This window comes from Salmo salar, chromosome ssa01 (genome assembly GCF_905237065.1).
Source record: "Salmo salar chromosome ssa01, Ssal_v3.1, whole genome shotgun sequence".
NCBI classification, from domain to species: Eukaryota; Metazoa; Chordata; class Actinopteri; order Salmoniformes; family Salmonidae; genus Salmo; species Salmo salar.
Window position 1 is genome coordinate 9,408,790 of NC_059442.1, and position 16,181 is coordinate 9,424,970.

Genomic DNA, 16,181 nt, shown 5'->3' on the forward strand with positions numbered 1-16,181 from the left:
TAGCCAGGACACCGGGTTTAGCACCCCTGCTCTTACAATAACTGCCATGGGATCTTTAGTGACCACAGAGAGTCAGAACACCCGTTTAACGTCCCATCTGAAAGACGGCGCACATCCGAAAGACATAAGCATTCCATATAAAAGGAATCGCATTGTGTCAAATCGAATGGGTGGAGTAAATGATTCACTCCGTATTATTCAGTGCCCCATGAAATGACACTATATATACATTCCACAGACCCTACTGAGTATTCCCTACAATACATTTAATGTGGCACCTAGAATAGTTTTTGCTCTACATGCCAATATATTTTCCATATAGAGTGATTTGCATTGGGGACATTTATTTGACTTTGGAACATTGCAAATGTTACTTAAATATGAACAAATATGAATCATTGTTAAATGTTTAGACAATTATTTTTCATATCCCATGAATAAATACAGGTTATTGACATTTTTAGACTGTTACGTGGGGGGCTTTTATTTTGAACATTTGCGGAATTCCGTGACACGGAAGTACTTTTTTAGTATTGTTGATCAAACGCTGATATGATAATGCATTTTCTTGAAATCTACAAAATGAAGGGAACGCGAAAAATGATTTAACGGCTCGGGTCGACGTGATATTGGAACGAATTAACTCCTACTAGCTTCTTGCCAAGTTAGTAGTGTTAGTTCAGAAAGGAGTGTCCTGACGTTGCTAACGTTAGTTGCTAGATAGGCTACTGTAAAAACAAGCCATCTGGCGACCTGACACTGCTGGATTGGTTACTGTCAGGTGCTTTCACTGTGGTGGTGAGATGCCTATCGAAAGAACTATCTCGGACCTCCGTTCACGGTTGGAGGGTAGGTGTTGTTTGTCTATCATATACTGAGCTGATGTCCTACTACTCCTAGGTACTGGCTAGCTAGTTTTAGGATATGTTCTAAAAAGATCTTAATTATTAACAGAATGTTCACTGACTAGCTAACGTTAGTTACCGTTAGCTAGCTTAGATATAATTGTGAATTAGCTAGCTAGGTTTATAGAAAATAGCATTTCATATCACATCATTGACAGTGAAAAGTAGTATGCATGGTGTTTGCTAGAGAATTGAACAATATACGACATTTCAACTCACTTGCACTACACTTTCTATCTCGTGTCTAATGTCTAGCCTATTTCTATCCTGCTTTTCCAACCCACACATTTAGGGTCGAAGGGCAAAGGCTCCTCCACTACTGATTACACATTAATCTGGAGGATCATGCCCCTAAACCCTGCTGTTCTTCCCTGTGTTTGTCAGAGACGTAGCTAGTAACTGAACCAGTCTGATGAGGAAATGCAGTTCTGACCGTCATCAGTGCATGTGTCTATACTGACTCTCTCAAGATATTATACCCTGTTAATGATCGTTCACTCTGTTGTCTCCAAATCATGCATTCACCAAGAAAACAAGGGCTGTACCAGCTAATGACAGAGCCCCTTGATTTCTCCCCCAATTTCCTCTTGAAGACGGTGCAGTGACAGAGTTATGCATGAGTAACAGTGGAATCAATTGTCTTTGTCTTGGTTATACTGTACTGTATGAGGATGCTGTGTGGGCAAAATCGCTGTTAGTGTGCCATGAGATCACACCATGTTTATGTGGGCATAACCACTGAATTAAGCTCTTTGTTGTGTCTGTTGACTGTTTATTTGATTTATTTCACCTTAATTTAACCAGGTAGGCTAGTTGAGAACAAGTTCTCATTTACAACTGCGACCTGGCCAAGATAAAGCACAGCAATTCGACACCTACAACAACACAGAGTTACACATGGAATAAACAAAACATACAGTCAATAATACAGTAGAACATAAGAAAACAAAAAGTCTATATACAGTGAGTGCAAATGAGGTAAGTTAAGGCAATAAATAGGCCATGATGGCTAAGTAATTACAATATAGCAATTAAACACTGGAATGGTAGATGTGCAGAAGATGAATGTGCAAGTAGAGATACTGGGGTGCAAAGGAGCAAGATAAATAAATAAATACAATATGGGGATGAGGTAGTTAGATAGATGGGCTATGTGCAGTGATCTGTGAGCTGCTCTGACAGCTGGTGCTTAAAGCTAGTGAGGGAGATTTGAGTCTCCAGCTTCAGAGATTTTTGCAGTTTGTTCCAGTCACTGGCAGCAGAGAACTGGAAGGAAAGACGACCAAAGGAGGAATTGGCTTTGGGGGTGACCAGTGAGATATACCTGCTGGAGCGTGTGCTACGAGTGGGTGCTGCTATGGTGACCAGCGAGCTGAGATAAGGCGGGGCTTTACCTAGCAGAGACTTGTAGATAACCTGTAGCCAGTGGGTTTGGCGACGAGTATGAAGCGAGGGCCAGCCAACGAGAGCGTACAGGTTGCAATGGTGGGTAGTGTATGGGGCTTTGGTGACAAAACGGATGGCACTGTGATAGACTGCATCCAGTTTGTTGAGTAGAGTGTTGGAGGCTATTTTATAGATGACATCACCGAAGTCGAGGATCGGTAGGATGGTCAGTTTTACGAGGGTATGTTTGGCAGCATGAGTGAAGGATGCTTTGTTGCGATATATGAAGCCAATTCTAGATTTAATTTTGGATTGGAGATGCTTAATGTGAGTCTGGAAGGAGAGTTTACAGTCTAACCAGACACCCAGGTATTTGTAGTTGTCCACATATTCAAAGTCAGAGCTGTCCAGAGTAGTGATGCTGGATGGGCGAGCAGGTGCGGGCAGTGATCGATTGAATAGCATGCATTTAGTTTTACTTGTGTTAAATAGGCCTAGCTAGTACGGGGGGAAAAGATGTATGAAATGAATTGAAATGTATGCATTCACTACTGTAAGTCGCTCTGGATAAGAGCGTCTGCTAAATAACAAAAATGTAAAATGTTTTGAAGGTTCCACAGCCTAAGTAGTGAAAGTGTTGTTGGTCTAAAGATTTAAATTTAAAATGATTATGATTCAGGTTTGCATTGATGTCAATGGAAGATTTGTGTGTAGTGTAAGCTTCTGTTGCTCGTACAGATATAGTCAGGATTAGGCCCAATGATTTATATATATACACTAGATGACTGATTGGGGGTGCTGTTTTGATGCCACTGTGCCTCCATCTTGGCACTCCCCAAAAATGCATTCATTAATGTCTACATTTGTTTTTGTCACATTTATTCTATTACAAACACCTTAATGCATACTCTCAAATTATATTATACAAGCTAAACATAAAACAAATGAAAAAGCATTTTCCTTAATGTATATTTTTCTGAGATTACTAATGTTACTGTCCCCACTACAACAACAAAAATACTTAAATACTGTACATGTGATTTTTGTCCTTGAGAAGATTAATTGAAATACGGTATAATTCCATTTATTCCTATGGAGGACTGCTCCTACTAGGGAGGGCCAATATGGCCGACCGGTGCGTCCAAAGCCTCTCAATGACCAATACATAGCAAAAAGCAGTCTAGGGCTTATATACATCATTGATTGGGTCTAAATGAGTTTACACTGTAGGAGTGAGAGAAGATGCATTGTTTTTCTTAGACACTGTAATCCATTTAGCCTATAGGCCAGTGCCACACAGGGCGGCGATGGACCTTCACCATGGTTGAATGTGCAGGAGATGGTAATTACACACAGAAAGCTGGTATGTTAAAAGCCTATCCGTTGTTATAAAGCCTGATGGGGAAAGATGTCTTTTTTTTACCGTTATCCCATAGGATATGAGAAGATTGGGGAAGCTACATCGAGGACCTCTATAGCTGACCTTGAGGATGCCAGACAGATATTCATCAATCAGCCTCAACTCACTAAGTTCTGCACCAATCATGTCAGGTAACCTGAGTGTTTACGTTTGTAAATAAACTCATTCGTAGGCCTATGTTATTAGTTTGTAATGACCATTTTACCAAGTCAGTTCTTAGTAAACACCTGATAATTTCTGTAGCGTGCTGCTGAATATTGTTGCGGGTTTCTCTCTTGCCTTTTCCAGCACAGCCAAATACAATGTGCTTACCTTCCTGCCTCGATTCCTATACGCTCAGTTCAGGAGGGCTGCTAACTCATTCTTCCTGTTCATTGCACTATTGCAGGTGGGGCTAAATAATTATACAGTATGTTTTGAACATTTCAGCACTGTTTAGCAGACAGAAATTCTCACCTATCAGACACACAAATCGTGGTTGTTAAATGGATAGTTCACTTTTTTTTAGGTGTTTACCTTATTAATCGACTTAATTGAAAATCGGTTTTGTAAAAAAGGGTTAACTGTCTGACTAACTATGTCTACATTCTCCCTTCTCCTGGTAGCAAATTCCGGATGTTTCTCCCACAGGACGGTGGACTACCCTGGTTCCTTTGATCCTCATCCTGTTGGTGGCAGCCCTGAAGGAGATCGTTGAGGATCTGGTGAGGACCATAGAACTAGAATGACATTTTATATATATATATATATATATATGACATCTGTTATGTGTTCTCTGAAAACGTGCCCAAGTGCCAGGCATGTCTGAAAGTCGTTCTTGTACTCGCTGACCGTGTGGTTTTTGATTTTCTTGAAACTGATTCCATAAAAAGGTCTTTTGGATGGATGCTTGACATATAATAAAACATTGGACAGAGATAATTTCACATTTGAATGTTCTTCCCAACAGAAACGTCACAAAGCAGATAGGGTGGTCAACAGGAAGGAGGCCCAAAGTAAGAAACTGTTGAAATGATTTATCTATTTCTGCTTTTCAAACAGGTGTAGGTTATTGGACAGATTTTAGTATCAGGATTTGCTAACATAGTTTTCTCTCTGTGTCCCCCTCTTCCTGTTTCCCTATTTCTGCCTTCATCTCTCTTTGTCAGTTCTGAGAAATGGAGCATGGGAGGTTGTTCACTGGGAGAAGGTAGGTCACTCAATCTCAGGCCAGAGTCAAGTATTTTCTGCTTGCTTTCTCTGCCTTCAGATGGGCTAAATCCTAATTGTTGTTTGATGTCTAGTGATTCAATGGTTAAGTTGAGCCACAGTCTGTCACTGAATAGGGTGTACATTTAAGTTGTCATATTTTACATTGCCTAGTAGTTTATTCTTCATTAGGGGGAGAGACTTAGGATTCAGACCTAGCTACTGATTTAAACACATGTAAACTCAGCAAAAAAAGAAACGTTCTCTCACTGTCAACTGCGTTTATTTTCAGCAAACTTAACATGTGTGAATATTTGTGTGAACATAACAAGATTTAAGAATTGAGACATAAACTGAACAAGTTCCACAGACATGTGTCTAACAGAAATGGAATAATGTGTCCCTGAACAAAGGGGGGGTCAAAATCAAAAGTAACAGTCAGTATCTGGTGTGGCCACCAGCTGCATTAAGTACTGCAGTGCATCTCCTCCTCATGGACTGCACCAGATTTACCAGTTTTTGCTGTGAGATGTTACCCCACTCTTCCACCAAGGCACCTGCAAGTTCCCGGACATTTCTGGGGGGAATGGGCCTAGCCCTCACCCTCCGATCCAACAGGTCCCAGACGTGCTCAATGGGATTGAGATCCGGGCTCTTCGCTGGCCATGGCAGAACACTGACATTCCTGTCTTGCAGGAAATCACACACATAACGAGCAGTATGGCTGTTGGCATTGTCATGCTGGAGGGTCATGTCAGGATGAGCCTGCAGGAAGGGTACCACATGAGGGAGGAGGATGTCTTCCCTGTAACGCACAGAGTTGAGATTGCCTGCAATGACAACACGCTCAGTCCGATGATGCTGTGACACACCGCCCCAGACCATGACGGACCCTCCGCCTCCAAATCGATCCCGCTCCAGAGTACAGGCCTCGGTGTAACACTCATTCCTTCGACGATAAATGAGAGTCCGACCATCACCCCTGGTGAGACAAAACCGCGACTCGTCAGTGAAGAGCACTTTTTGCCAGTCCTGTCTGGTCCAGCGACGGTGGGTTTGTGCCCATACGCGACATTGTTGCCGGTGATGTCTGGTGAGGATCTGCCTTACAGCAGGCCTATAAGCCCTCAGTCCAGCCTCTCTCAGCCTATTGCGGACAGTCTGAGCACTGATGGTGGGATTGTGCATTGCTGGTGTAACTCGTGCAGATGTTGTTGCCATCCTGTACCTGTCCCGCAGGTGTGATGTTCGGATGTACGGATCCTGAGCAGGTGTTGTTACATGTATTCTGCCACTGCGAGGACGATCAGCTGTTCGTCCTGTCTCCCTGTAGCGCTGTCTCAGGCATCTCACAGTACAGGCATTGCAATTTATTTTCCTGGCCACATCTGCAGTCCTCATGCCTCCTTGCAGCATGCCTAAGGCACGTTCATGCAGATGAGCAGGGACCCTGGGCATCTTTCTTTTGGTGTTTTTCAGTCAGTAGAAAGGCCTCTTTAGTGTCCTAAGTTTTCATAACTGTGACCTTAATTGCCTACCGTGTGTAAGCTGTTAGTGTCTTAGCGACCGTTCCACAGGTGCATGTTCATTAATTGTTTATGGTTCATCGAACAAGCATGGGAAACAGTGTTTAAACCCTTTACAATGAAGATCTGTGAAGTTATTTGGATTTTTACTAATTATCTTTGAAAGACAGGGTCCCGAAAAAGGGATGTTTCTTTTTTTTGCTGAGTTTGTGTTTATCTACATAATGTCTAGTAACTACTGTAGTGTTCTTTGCAGGTAGAGGTGGGAGATGGAGTCACATTAAATGGGAGAGAATACATCCCTGCAGACTCGATCGTGCTGTCCTCCAGGCAGTGCTAGAAACACAGACCGTAGATTGGTAGTTTGTTGTGGTTATGCTTCTCTGCTTTAGGCTTCAGTAACCTCTGTTCCCTTCTAGCTTCAGTAGGTCACGCTATCTGTGTTAGTTATCCTGTTGTCTTGTTTTGAAGTGGTCTCACTCTTTCTTTTCCTTCCTCTCCCCTTCCTGACGTTCCCTGTGTTCTGTCTGTCAATGTGTCTCTGTGTGCCCATGTTTCTGTCCCCACCCCCCACCCCAACTGTTGTCTGTCTGTCTGTCTGTCTGTCTGTCTGTCTGTCTGTCTGTCTGTCTGTCTGTCTGTCTGTCTGTCTGTCTGTCTGTCTGTCTGTCTGTCTGTCTGTCTGTCTGTCTGTCTGTCTGTCTGTCTGTGTGCCCATGTTTCTGTCCCCACCCCGACTGTTCCCTGTGTCTGTCTGTCAATGTGTCTGTCTGTCTGCCCGCCCATGGTTCTGTCCCCACCCCCCACCCCGACTGTTCCCTGTGTCTGTCTGTCAATGTGTCTGTCTGTGTGCACATGTTTCTGTCCCCACCCCGACTGTTCCCTGTGTCTGTCTGTCAATGTGTCTGTCTGTCTGCCCATGTTTCTGTCCCCACCCCGACTGTTCCCTGTGTCTGTCTGTCAATGTGTCTGTCTGTCTGCCCATGTTTCTGTCCCCACCCCGACTGTTCCCTGTGTCTGTCTGTGTGCCCATGTTTCTGTCCCCACCCCGACTGTTCCCTGTGTCTGTCTGTCAATGTGTCTGTCTGTGTGCCCATGTTTCTGTCCCCACCCCGACTGTTCCCTGTGTCTGTCTGTCAATGTGTCTGTCTGTGTGCCCATGTTTCTGTCCCCACCCCGACTGTTCCCTGTGTCTGTCTGTCAATGTGTCTGTCTGTGTGCCCATGTTTCTGTCCCCACCCCGACTGTTCCCTGTGTCTGTCTGTCAATGTGTCTGTCTGTGTGCCCATGTTTCTGTCCCCACCCCGACTGTTCCCTGTGTCTGTCTGTCAATGTGTCTGTCTGTCTGCCCATGTTTCTGTCCCCACCCCGACTGTTCCCTGTGTCTGTCTGTCAATGTGTCTGTCTGTGTGCCATGTTTCTGTCCCCACCCCCCACCCCGACTGTTCCCTGTGTCTGTCTGTCTGTCTGTCTGTGCCCATGTTTCTGTCCCCACCCCTTACCGTTCCCTGGTCGCTCCTGGTATGTTCTTTTGCTGGTAACTTAGGTGACGGTCGGGGACGTAGTCAGAGCCAGTGACGGGGACCACCTTCCGGCGGACCTCGTTCTGCTGGCGTCCAGGTCGGGGTCTAGTAGTCTACTGGCTATGGGGCTGAAATCAAACTCTTTGTACAGTGTTGCACCTATCACCTTTTTTTACTAGTCCACGTGGTTGTAAAGGACACAAGGGGACAAAGAAAGGATCCTACTTAATTATTTGAACATGCTAAATGCCCCGTGTCATACTTGAATCCTGGTTAGCGGGACTGCTCCCCTTGTTGGCACGATCTCTGTTTGTACCAGGCAATAATCTCTTCCTCTTTACATTACTGTCTAAAATCAAAGGACTAGCTAGGTTATTGTACTGATAACAAACCTAGATATTAGACCACAGAGCACTCATCTTGGAGTTTAGTGCTTTACTGTCTCCCTGTTGCTATGGTTACTGTAGCATTGCTGTTCTCTCCCTGGATCTCTTTTCTTACCCATCTCTTTCCCTATTGTTAGGTAACTTCTGTGAGCACTATTATAGATACATTCTACATTGTTTTGACGGTCACTTTCTTTTCACCAGCGAGCCACATGCTATGTGCTACATCGAGACTTCGAATTTAGACGGGGAGACCAACCTAAAGATACGACAGGTGAAGGTTCTTAATTCATCTACACACACACACACACACACACACACACACACACACAAACAAACATACCACTTATTAAGTTACATTGTGGCCCAGATAGGAGGAGTCAGCTCATCAACTCACCTCTGCACCTCTTCCTTCCCCAACCAGGGTCTTCAGGTCACAGCGGATGTCAAGTATGCTGATAGTCTGTCGCGGCTGAGCGGGTGCATGGAGTGCGAAAGCCCCAATCGCCACCTCTACGACTTTGTAGGCCTCATCCGATTAGAGGGTCATAGGTGAGAGAGATCTACCTGTCTATCTATCATATCTATCTATCTATCTATCTATCTATCTATCTATCTGTCTGTCTGTCTGTCTGTCTGTCTGTCTGTCTGTCTGTCTGTCTGTCTGTCTGTCTGTCTGTCTGTCTGTCTGTCTGTCTGTCTGTCTGTCTGTCTGTCTGTCTGTCTGTCTGTCTGTCTGTCTGTCTGTCTGTCTGTCTGTCTGTCTGTCTGTCTGTCTGTCTGTCTGTCTGTCTGTCTGTCTGTCTGTCTGTCTGTCTGTCTGTCTGTCTGTCTGTCTGTCTGTCTGTCTGTCTGTCTGTCTGTCTGTCTGTCTGTCTGTCTGTCTGTCTGTCTGTCTGTCTGTCTGTCTGTCTGTCTGTCTGTCTGTCTGTCTGTCTGTCTACACTGCTCAAAAAAATAAAGGGAACACTTAAACAACACAATGTAACTCCAAGTCAATCACACTTCTGTGAAATCAAACTGTCCACTTAGGAAGCAACACTGATTGACAATAAATTTCACATGCTGTTGTGCAAATGGAATAGACAACAGGTGGAAATTATAGGCAATAAGCAAGACACCCCCAATAAAGGAGTGGTTCAGCAGGTGGTGACCACAGACCACTTCTCAGTTCCTATGCTTCCTGGCTGATGTTTTAGTCACTTTTGAATGCTGGCGGTGCTTTCACTCTAGTGGTAGCATGAGACGGAGTCTACAACCCACACAAGTGGCTCAGGTAGTGCAGCTCATCCAGGATGGCACATCAATGCGAGCTGTGGCAAGAAGGTTTGCTGTGTCTGTCAGCGTAGTGTCCAGAGCATGGAGGCGCTACCAGGAGACAGGCCAGTACATCAGGAGACGTGGAGGAGGCCGTAGGAGGGCAACAACCCAGCAGCAGGACCGCTACCTCCACCTTTGTGCAAGGAGGAGCAGGAGGAGCACTGCCAGAGCCCTGCAAAATGACCTCCAGCAGGCCACAAATGTGCATGTGTCTGCTCAAACAGTCAGAAACAGACTCCATGAGGGTGGTATGAGGGCCCAACATCCACAGGTGGGGGTTGTGCTTACAGCCCAACACCGTGCAGGACGTTTGGCATTTGCCAGAGAACACCAAGATTGGCAAATTCGCCACTGGCGCCCTGTGCTCTTCACAGATGAAAGCAGGTTCACACTGAGCACGTGACAGACGTGACTGAGTCTGGAGACGCCGTGGAGAACGTTCTGCTGCCTGCAACATCCTCCAGCATGACCGGTTTGGCGGTGGGTCAGACATGGTGTGGGGTGGCATTTCTTTGGGGGGCCGCCCAGCCCTCCATGTGCTCGCCAGCGGTAGCCTGACTGCCATTAGGTACCGAGATGAGATCCTCAGACCCCTTGTGAGACCATATGCTGGTGCGGTTGGCCCTGGGTTCCTCCTAATGCAAGACAATGCTAGACCTCATGTGGCTGGAGTGTGTCAGCAGTTCCTGCAAGAGGAAGGCATTGATGCTATGGACTGGCCCGCCCGTTCCCCAGACCTGAATCCAATTGAGCACATCTGGGACATCATGTCTCGCTCCATCCACCAACGCAACGTTGCACCAGTGACTGTCCAGGAGTTGGCGGATGCTTTAGTCCAGGTCTGGGAGGAGATCCCTCAGGAGACCATCCGCCACCTCATCAAGAGCATGCCCAGGCGTTGTAGTGAGGTCATACAGGCACGTGGAGGCCACACACAATACTGAGCCTCATTTTGACTTGTTTTAAGGACATTACATCAGCCTGTAGTGTGGTTTTCCACTTTAATTTTCAGTGTGACTCCAAATTCAGACCTCCATGGGTTGATAAATTGGATTTCCATTGATTATTTTTGTGTGATTTTGTTGTCAGCACATTCAACTATGTAAAGAAAAAGTATTTAATAAGATTATTTCTTTCATTCAGATCTAGGATGTGTTGTTTAAGTGTTCCCTTTATTTTTTTGAGCAGTGTATATCTATCTGTCTGTCTGTCTGTCTGTCTGTGTCTGTGTCTGTGTGTGTGTGTCCTGGCCCTTTCTACAGTAACCCAGCCTAGACCTCCATAGAGCATTCAGCAGCACAGTGCCAAGGAAGGTCTTAGTATTCTTTAATACAGTCCTTTCAGAAAGTGTCCACCCTCTGACACAGCTTACATAGCCAGTGTGAATCATTCATTCCTAGGGTTTCCCAAGGAATCTTCCAACCAGTGTTTCTGAGAAACCCTACTAATTCCGTCTCTAACCCCTGAAATCCACCGATCCGTTCTCCCCAGTCCCGTCCCTTTAGGTCCGGAGCAGATCCTTCTCCGTGGAGCCCGGCTCCGGAACACGCAGTGGGTCAACGGCATGGTGGTGTACACAGGGCACGACACCAAGCTGATGCAGAACAGCACGCGGCCTCCGCTTAAGCTGTCCAGCGTGGAGCACATCACCAACACCCTGATCCTGGCGCTGTTCGGCTGCCTGCTGGCCATCTCCCTGGTCTGCTCGGCCGGACAGACACTCTGGAAAACCCAGCACGGGGACTTCGCCTGGTACATGGACCTCAACTGTGAGTACTTTACTTTTCTTTATGTTAAGTTACTTTATGTTAAGTTACGTTAAGTTTTATTACTTTACATTACATTCTATTTTGCGTTATTCTACTTTACACTATGCTGCTTTACGTTATTTTACTTTATTCTATTAGTACAACGTGATGTAGGATGGCACTTTATATCAGACTGATATATTATTGGATAATTCCAATATAATGTTTCATCTATCTGTAACTTGTGTATGATCCCAATTTAGTACCCAGTAAATGTCTGATATATAATAAGTTACATTAGCCATTACCTTCTCAGTAAATGTCTGATATATAAAAATGTACATTAGCCATTACCTCCTCAGTAAATGTCTGATATATAAAAATGTACATTAACCATTACCCTTTCAGTAAATGTAATGACATTTTGTTTTTTATTTCTTTACCACTGTAGTCTTAACAGCTCCAGGTAACAACCTTTCTCAGAGGCCTGTAGAAATGTTTTTGTTGTATCCCCCAGACTAGTGACTTAGATCCCGTTCTTCATTGAAATAGACCTTGTATAGAAGTAGAGCTGCAGATTATTTTATATGTGAATTCCATGGCCCATGGTAAACAATGTGTCTCGTATCTACCTAGCTAGTCATGTTTTAAAGCCATACTGTCCCTGTGGCTCAGTTGGTAGAGCATGGTGTTTGCAATGGTGTTTGCAACGCTAGGGTTGTGGGTTCGATTTCCACGGGGGTCCAGTACGGGGGGAAAAAATAAAAAACGTATTAAATGAATTGAAATGTATGCATTCACTACTGTACGTCGCTCTGGAAAAGAGCGTCTGCTAAATGTAAAAATGTAAAACAAAAAAACGAGTGTTCAGATTATAACTCCGTTTTTTTAAACTCTGTTTTGTTTTGCACTGTTTTATCCCTAGTGAACATGTCCCAGGTCTAAAGAAAGGGTTTGTTGTGGCACCTGACATTCAAATTAGATTGAAGGTAATTTCTCTATCTAACTTGCTCTAACTCCTTCCTACCAGATGGTGGCGCTGCCAACTTTGGCCTCAACTTCCTCACCTTCATCATCCTCTTCAACAACCTCATCCCCATCAGTCTACTGGTCACCCTGGAGGTCATCAAGTTCATCCAGGCTTACTTCATCAACTGGGTGGGAAAATCACTGCACTACACAGCCTCTTACTTCATCAACTGGGTGGGAAAATCACTGCACTACACAGCCTCTTACTTCATCAACTGGGTGGGGAAATCACTGCACTACACAGCCTCTTACTTCATCAACTGGGTGGGGAAATCACTGCACTACACAGCCTCTTACTTCATCAACTGGGTGGGGAAATCACTGCACTACACAGCCTCTTCATCAACTGGGTGGGAAAATCACTGCACTACACAGCCTCTTACTTCATCAACTGGGTGGGAAAATCACTGCACTACACAGCCTCTTACTTCATCAACTAGGTGGGGAAATCACTGCACTACACAGCCTCTTACTTCATCAACTGGGTGGGGAAATCACTGCACTACACAGCCTCTTACTTCATCAACTGGGTGGGAAAATCACTGCACTACACAGCCTCTAACTTGGTATCTCAGAGTGGTGGTCAATTCCAATTTCTGGTAGTGAACACTAAGTAGAAGTTTAAATGGAATAATACCACAGGAGTAAATGTAATAATACCACAGGAGTAAATGTAATAATACCACAGGAGTAAATGTATCTACTTCAAAAGCTTGGTGAGAAGTTTTGGCAAATATGGAATTTGATCTAGTATACGTTAGTGAGCATACAAATTGATGTCCGTACTATGGTAGATTTGGGACATTCAATTTATTGCAATGACTTTCTCCACATCTTGTTTGTGCTGCAAAGCCTATTGGGGATGTGAATGTGTTTGTGTGTGTTCAGGACATGGATATGCATTATGAGCCTACGGATACCTCTGCCGTGGCACGGACGTCCAACCTAAACGAGGAACTGGGCCAGGTTAAATACATCTTCTCTGACAAAACAGGTACCCTCACCTGCAACGTGATGCAGTTTAAAAAGTGCACCATCGCCGGTGTCGCCTACGGGTGAGAAGGACTTGTGTTAATCCAACCATTTTATAGGCATGAATTAGCATGAATAATACTATGTACTTTGCTGGATAGGTACAGTTGAAATCGGAAGTTTACATACACCTTAGTCAAATACATTTAAACTCAGTTTTTCACAATTCCTGACATTTAATCCTAGTAAAATTCCCTGTTTTAGGTCAGTTAGGATCACCACTATTTTAAGAATGTGAAATGTCAGAATAATAGCAGAGAGAATGATTTATTTCAGCTTTTATTTCTTTCATCACATTCCCAGTGGATCAGAAGTTTACATACACTCAATTAGTATTTGGTAGCGTTTCCTTTAAATTGTTTAACTTGGGTCAAGCGTTTCGGGTAGCCTTCCACAAGCTTCCCACAATAAGTTGGGTGAATTTTTGCCCATTCCTCCTGACAGAGCTGGTGTAACTGAGTCAGGTTTGTAGGCCTCCTTGCTCGCATACACTTTTTCAGTTCTGCCCACTAATTTTCTATAGGATTGAGGTCAGGACTTTGTGATGCCACTCCAATACCTTGACTTTGTTGTCCTTAAGCCATTTTGCCACAACTTTGGAAGTATGCTTGGGGTCGTTGTCCATTTGGAAGACTCATTTGCGACCAAGCTTTAACTTCTTTGGGATAGGGGCAGTATTTTCACGGCCGGATAAAAAACGTACCCGATTTAATCAGGTTACTGCTCCTGCCCAGAAACTAGAATATGCATATAATTAGTAGATTTTGATAGAAAACACTCTAACGTTTCTAAAACTGTTTGAATGGTGTCTGTGAATATAACAGAACTCATATGGCAGGCCAAAACCTGAGAAGATTCCATACAGGAAGTGCCCTGTCTGACAATTTGTTGTCCTTCTCTTGCATCTCTATCGAAAATACAGCATCTGTGCTGTAACGTGACATTTTCTAAGGCTTCCATTGGCTCTCTAAAGCTGCCCGAGAAAGTGGAATGGGGTGTCTGCTGTCTCTGGGCAAAGAACAGCAGCAGAATTTGTAAGTGGTCAGCCTGGGGACAGTGAGACTGAGATGCGCATTCACGAGACTACTCAATTTTTTTCTTTCAGCCTTTGAATGAATACAACGTTGCCCGGTTGGAATATTATCGCTATTTTACGAGAAAAATAGCATAAAAATTGATTTTAAACAGCGTTTGACATGCTTCTAAGTATGGTAATGGAATATTTCGAATTTTTTGGTCACGAAATGCGCTCGCGCGTCACCCTTCGGACAGTGACCTGAACGCACAAACAAAACGGAGCTATTTGAATATAACTATGGATTATTTGGAACCAAAACAACATTTGTTGTTGAAGTAGAAGTCCTGGGAGTGCATTCTGACGAAGAACAGCAAAGGTAATCCAATTTTTCTAATAGTAATTCTGAGTTTAGTGAGCCCCAAACTTGGTTGGTGTCAAAATAGCTAGCCGTGATGGCCGAGCTACATACTCAGAATATTGCAAAATGTGCTTTCGCCGAAAGGCTATTTCAAAATAAATATGAACTTGATTGAACAAAACATGCATGTATTGTATAACATAATGTCCTAGGAGTGTCATCTGATGAAGATCATCAAAGGCTAGTGCTTCATTTAGCTGTGGTTTAGGTTTTTGTGACATATATGCTTGCTTGGAAAATGGCTGTGTGTTTATTTGTGTCTATGTACTCTCCTAACATAATCTAATGTTTTGCTTTCGCTGTAAAGCCTTTTTGAAATCGGACAATGTGGTTAGATTAACGAGAGTCTTATCTTTAAAATAGTTGATTGTTTGAGAAAATTGAATTGTGGTATTTTAGTTGGTTTTGTATTTTGCGCCGTGCGATGCCATTGGCTGTTGGCTAGGGGTTCCGCTAGCGGAACGTCTGTCCTCAACAGGTTAACTTCCTGACTGATGTCTTGAGATGTTGCTTCAATATATCCATATAATTTTCCCTCCTCGTGATGCCATCTATTTTGTGAAGTGCACCAGTCCCTCCTGCAGCAAAGCACCCCCACAACATGATGCTGCCACCCCCGTGCTTCACGGTTGGGATGGTGTTCTTCGGCTTGCAAACCTCCTGCTTTTTCCCCCAAACATAACGATGGTCATTATGGCCAAACAGTTTTATTTTTGTTTCATCAGACCAGAGGACATGTCTCCAAAAAGTGCGATCTTTGTCCCCGTGTGTAGTTGCAAACCGTAGTCTGGCTTTTTTATGGTGGTTTTGGAGCAGTGGCTTCTTCCTTTCAGGCTATGTCGATATTGGACTCGTTTTACTGTGGATATAGATACTTTTGTACCTGTTTCCTCCGGCATCTTCACAAGGTCCTTTGATGTTCTGGGATTGATTTGCACTTTTCGCACCAAAGTAAGTTCATCTCTAGGAGAAAGAACGCTTCTCCTTCCTGAGCGGTATGACGGCTCCGTGGTCCCATGGTGTTTATACTTGCGTACTATTGTTTGTACAGATGAACGTGGTACCTTCAGGCGTTTGGAAATTGCTCCCAAGGATAAACCAGACTTGTGGAGGTCTACAATTTATTTTCTGAGGTCTTGGCTGATTTCTTTTGATTTTCCCATTATGTCAAGCAAAGAGGCATTGAGTTTGAAGGTAGGCATTGAAATACATCCACAGGTACACCTCCAATAGGCTAATTGACATCATTTGAGTCAATCAGAAGCTTCTAAAGCCATGACAT

General features: G+C 44.1%; 1 protein-coding gene across 3 annotated transcripts in view; it reads left to right on the forward strand.

The window, feature by feature from the left end:
- Positions 1-520: 520 nt before the first annotated feature.
- Positions 521-16,181, forward strand: part of LOC106608070 (probable phospholipid-transporting ATPase IA) — a 47,689-nt gene continuing 32,028 nt past the window's right edge. Inside the window, exons 1-12 of one of the 3 annotated variants that reach the window (XM_014205869.2) lie at positions 521-849; positions 3,728-3,842; positions 4,000-4,099; positions 4,317-4,415; positions 4,661-4,706; positions 4,860-4,900; positions 6,682-6,755; positions 8,539-8,608; positions 8,759-8,886; positions 11,146-11,423; positions 12,433-12,560; positions 13,320-13,486. In XM_014205869.2, the coding sequence (XP_014061344.2) occupies positions 804-849; positions 3,728-3,842; positions 4,000-4,099; positions 4,317-4,415; positions 4,661-4,706; positions 4,860-4,900; positions 6,682-6,755; positions 8,539-8,608; positions 8,759-8,886; positions 11,146-11,423; positions 12,433-12,560; positions 13,320-13,486 (1,292 nt within the window). In that variant the 5' untranslated portion in view covers positions 521-803. Of the gene's footprint in view, positions 850-3,727; positions 3,843-3,999; positions 4,100-4,316; positions 4,416-4,660; positions 4,707-4,859; positions 4,901-6,681; positions 6,756-7,971; positions 8,046-8,538; positions 8,609-8,758; positions 8,887-11,145; positions 11,424-12,432; positions 12,561-13,319; positions 13,487-16,181 lie in introns of all 3 variants that reach the window. The other 2 variants (XM_014205790.2, XM_045713077.1) reach the window with 2 other exon arrangements.